Genomic DNA, 2,296 nt, shown 5'->3' with positions numbered 1-2,296 from the left:
CCCGCTGAGCCATCTCTCCAGCCCCATCTCAAACATTTCAAGTTTATTGTACAACAGCTTAAATTATATTGTTGGGGGCTGGTGAGATGGCTCAGTGGGTAAGAGCACCCAACTGCTCTTCCGAAGGTCCAGAGTTCAAATCCCAGCAACCACATGGTGGCTCATAACCATCCCCGTAACACACTCTGACTCCCTCTTCTGGAGTGTCTGAAGACAGCTACAGTGTACTTACATATAATAAATAAATAAATCTTAAAAAAAAAATTATATTGTTGGGAATCACACTATCGTCTTCATAACTTTCTTTTTTTTTGTTTTTTGTTTTTGAGACAGGGTTTCTCTGTGTAATCCTCGCTGTTCTAAAACTCAATTTGTAGACAAAGCTGGCTTCAAACTCAGAGAGATCCGCCTGCCTATGCCTCCTGAGTGCTGGGTTTAAAGGTGTGCATCACCAAGAACTTTCCCATCTTTCAGACTATCTCTATCCTTTGGAATCTGCATAATCTTTTTGTTTTGTTTTGTTTTTCAAGATAGAGTTTTTCTGTATAGCTCTGGCTGTCCTGGAACTCAAACTAGACCAGGCTAGCCTTGAACTCAGAAATCCGCCTGCCTCTGCCTCTCAAGTGCTGGGATTAAAGGCATGCGTCACCACAGCCCGGCAAAATTATCTTTTTATGCAGCCCCAAGAAACAATACTCCCAAGAAAAGAGAGTGAGATGCCAACCAATCTGATTTGACCACAGTATAAAATTATCACAACATACCTCATAAAGATGTGAAATTAGCATATCAAAAAAGACTGCACATTTATGATCCATGTGATAACATGAAGAGATAAAACTATAGGAACAAGAAAAATTGGAGGCCAGCATAGTGACCCACAATGTTATCTGAGTGCCTGGGCAAGCCTGGTTAAAAGTAGCCTGGCTACATAGTAACGCCTGGTGTCTCAACAAACAAGAAAGAAGCCACAGACAAGGAGGCAGAGGAGGAGTGGAGATTGTGGTAATGGCTGTCCCAGTGTGCACTTTACTGAAATCCATTAGACTTGTTAAAAAGTAATGGCAGCTGGACAAGGTGGTGCATCCCTTTAATCTCAGCACTCAGGAGGCAGAGGCAGGTGGATCTCTGAGGCCAACCTGGTCTAAATAAAGTTCAGGATCTCCATGGCTACATAGAAACTCTGTCTCCAAAAACCAAACTAAATGAATGAATGAGTAAATAAATAAGACAAAACAAATCAAAACAAAAAACCTAACCAAACAAAACCAAAAAGCTGAAGAAAGCGTAGCTGCCAGAATCGCTGAGCCTGTCAGAGGCGGGAACCCGGAAGTTCATGAATGTTCTACATCTCAGCGGGAGGTGCTCATAGCGGGAAGACTCAGAGAGAGACACAGTGAGAGTGAGGAGTGGGATCGTCTCTGCTCTCCATCAGCCATACTCACCCACCCAGCTTCTTGCCGTAGGCAATGGCCTCCTCTACCAGCTCTTGGTAGGCAGGCATCTGGGCTGCAGCCAGGATCAGGGATGGGTTGGTGGTGGCATCTTGGGGCTTGTACTCATCGATGGCTAGGTAGGAAAATTTCAAAAGCAGATGGGATGGTTAATCTTGTTGCCTGCTGGAATGGACCGAGAAGCATCCAGATCTAGTTACCTCTGGCTTGTCTGTGTTTCTGAGAGGGCAGCTCAGGGATAGCCTGTCCTATAGACTAGAGGTCCCATGGAATAAAACGAGACAGCCTGCTAGCACAGACATTCTCTCCGTGTTTCCTGTAGGCCATGAGAGGAGCTGTTCTGCTTCACCTGTGCCTTCTCTACCACAATGGACTGAAACCTTAGAACTCTGGGTCACAACAAACCATCCCTCTCTTACGTTTTTTCTCTCAGGTGTTTGTCAGAGTGACCAGAAGCAGCTGTCACCAGAGATGGAAAACAGTGCCCTGCAGCAATCCCAAGTGGATCATAGTGACAGTGCTCACAGCAGCTCCAGAGGCTGGCCACAAGGCAGCCTTGAACATGAAGACAGCACTGAGTCCACACACAAGCTGGCCACAGACTATGATCCTAGCTCAGACAACTGAGAGTTTAAGGTCAGCCTGGGTTATAGAGCAAGACCTTGTCACAAAAGAACAAACCGCAAGCTTGGTGTGGTGGCACATGGCTTTAATCCCAGCACTCTGGAAGCAGACACAGGTCTTGTGTCTTGAAATCTGTGAGTTCAAGGCCTGCTTTGTCTACAATCAGGGCTACATTGGATTATGTCTCAAAATAAAACAACCAAACCACAGTATGTGGA

The 2,296-nt window shown here is 45.4% G+C and overlaps 1 protein-coding gene across 1 annotated transcript in view; it reads right to left on the bottom strand.

The window, feature by feature from the left end:
• Taldo1 (transaldolase 1) overlaps nucleotides 1-2,296 on the bottom strand; it is a 10,554-nt gene that overhangs the window by 5,174 nt on the left and 3,084 nt on the right. Inside the window, exon 2 of the mRNA XM_021203982.1 lies at nucleotides 1,446-1,569. Coding sequence (XP_021059641.1) covers nucleotides 1,446-1,569 — 124 coding nt within the window. The remainder of the gene's footprint in view (nucleotides 1-1,445; nucleotides 1,570-2,296) is intronic.

This window comes from Mus pahari, chromosome 1 (assembly GCF_900095145.1).
Source record: "Mus pahari chromosome 1, PAHARI_EIJ_v1.1, whole genome shotgun sequence".
Lineage (NCBI taxonomy): Eukaryota > Metazoa > Chordata > Mammalia > Rodentia > Muridae > Mus > Mus pahari.
Note: the sequence above shows the minus strand (reverse complement) of the source record. Positions and strands in the feature narration are given on the sequence as shown.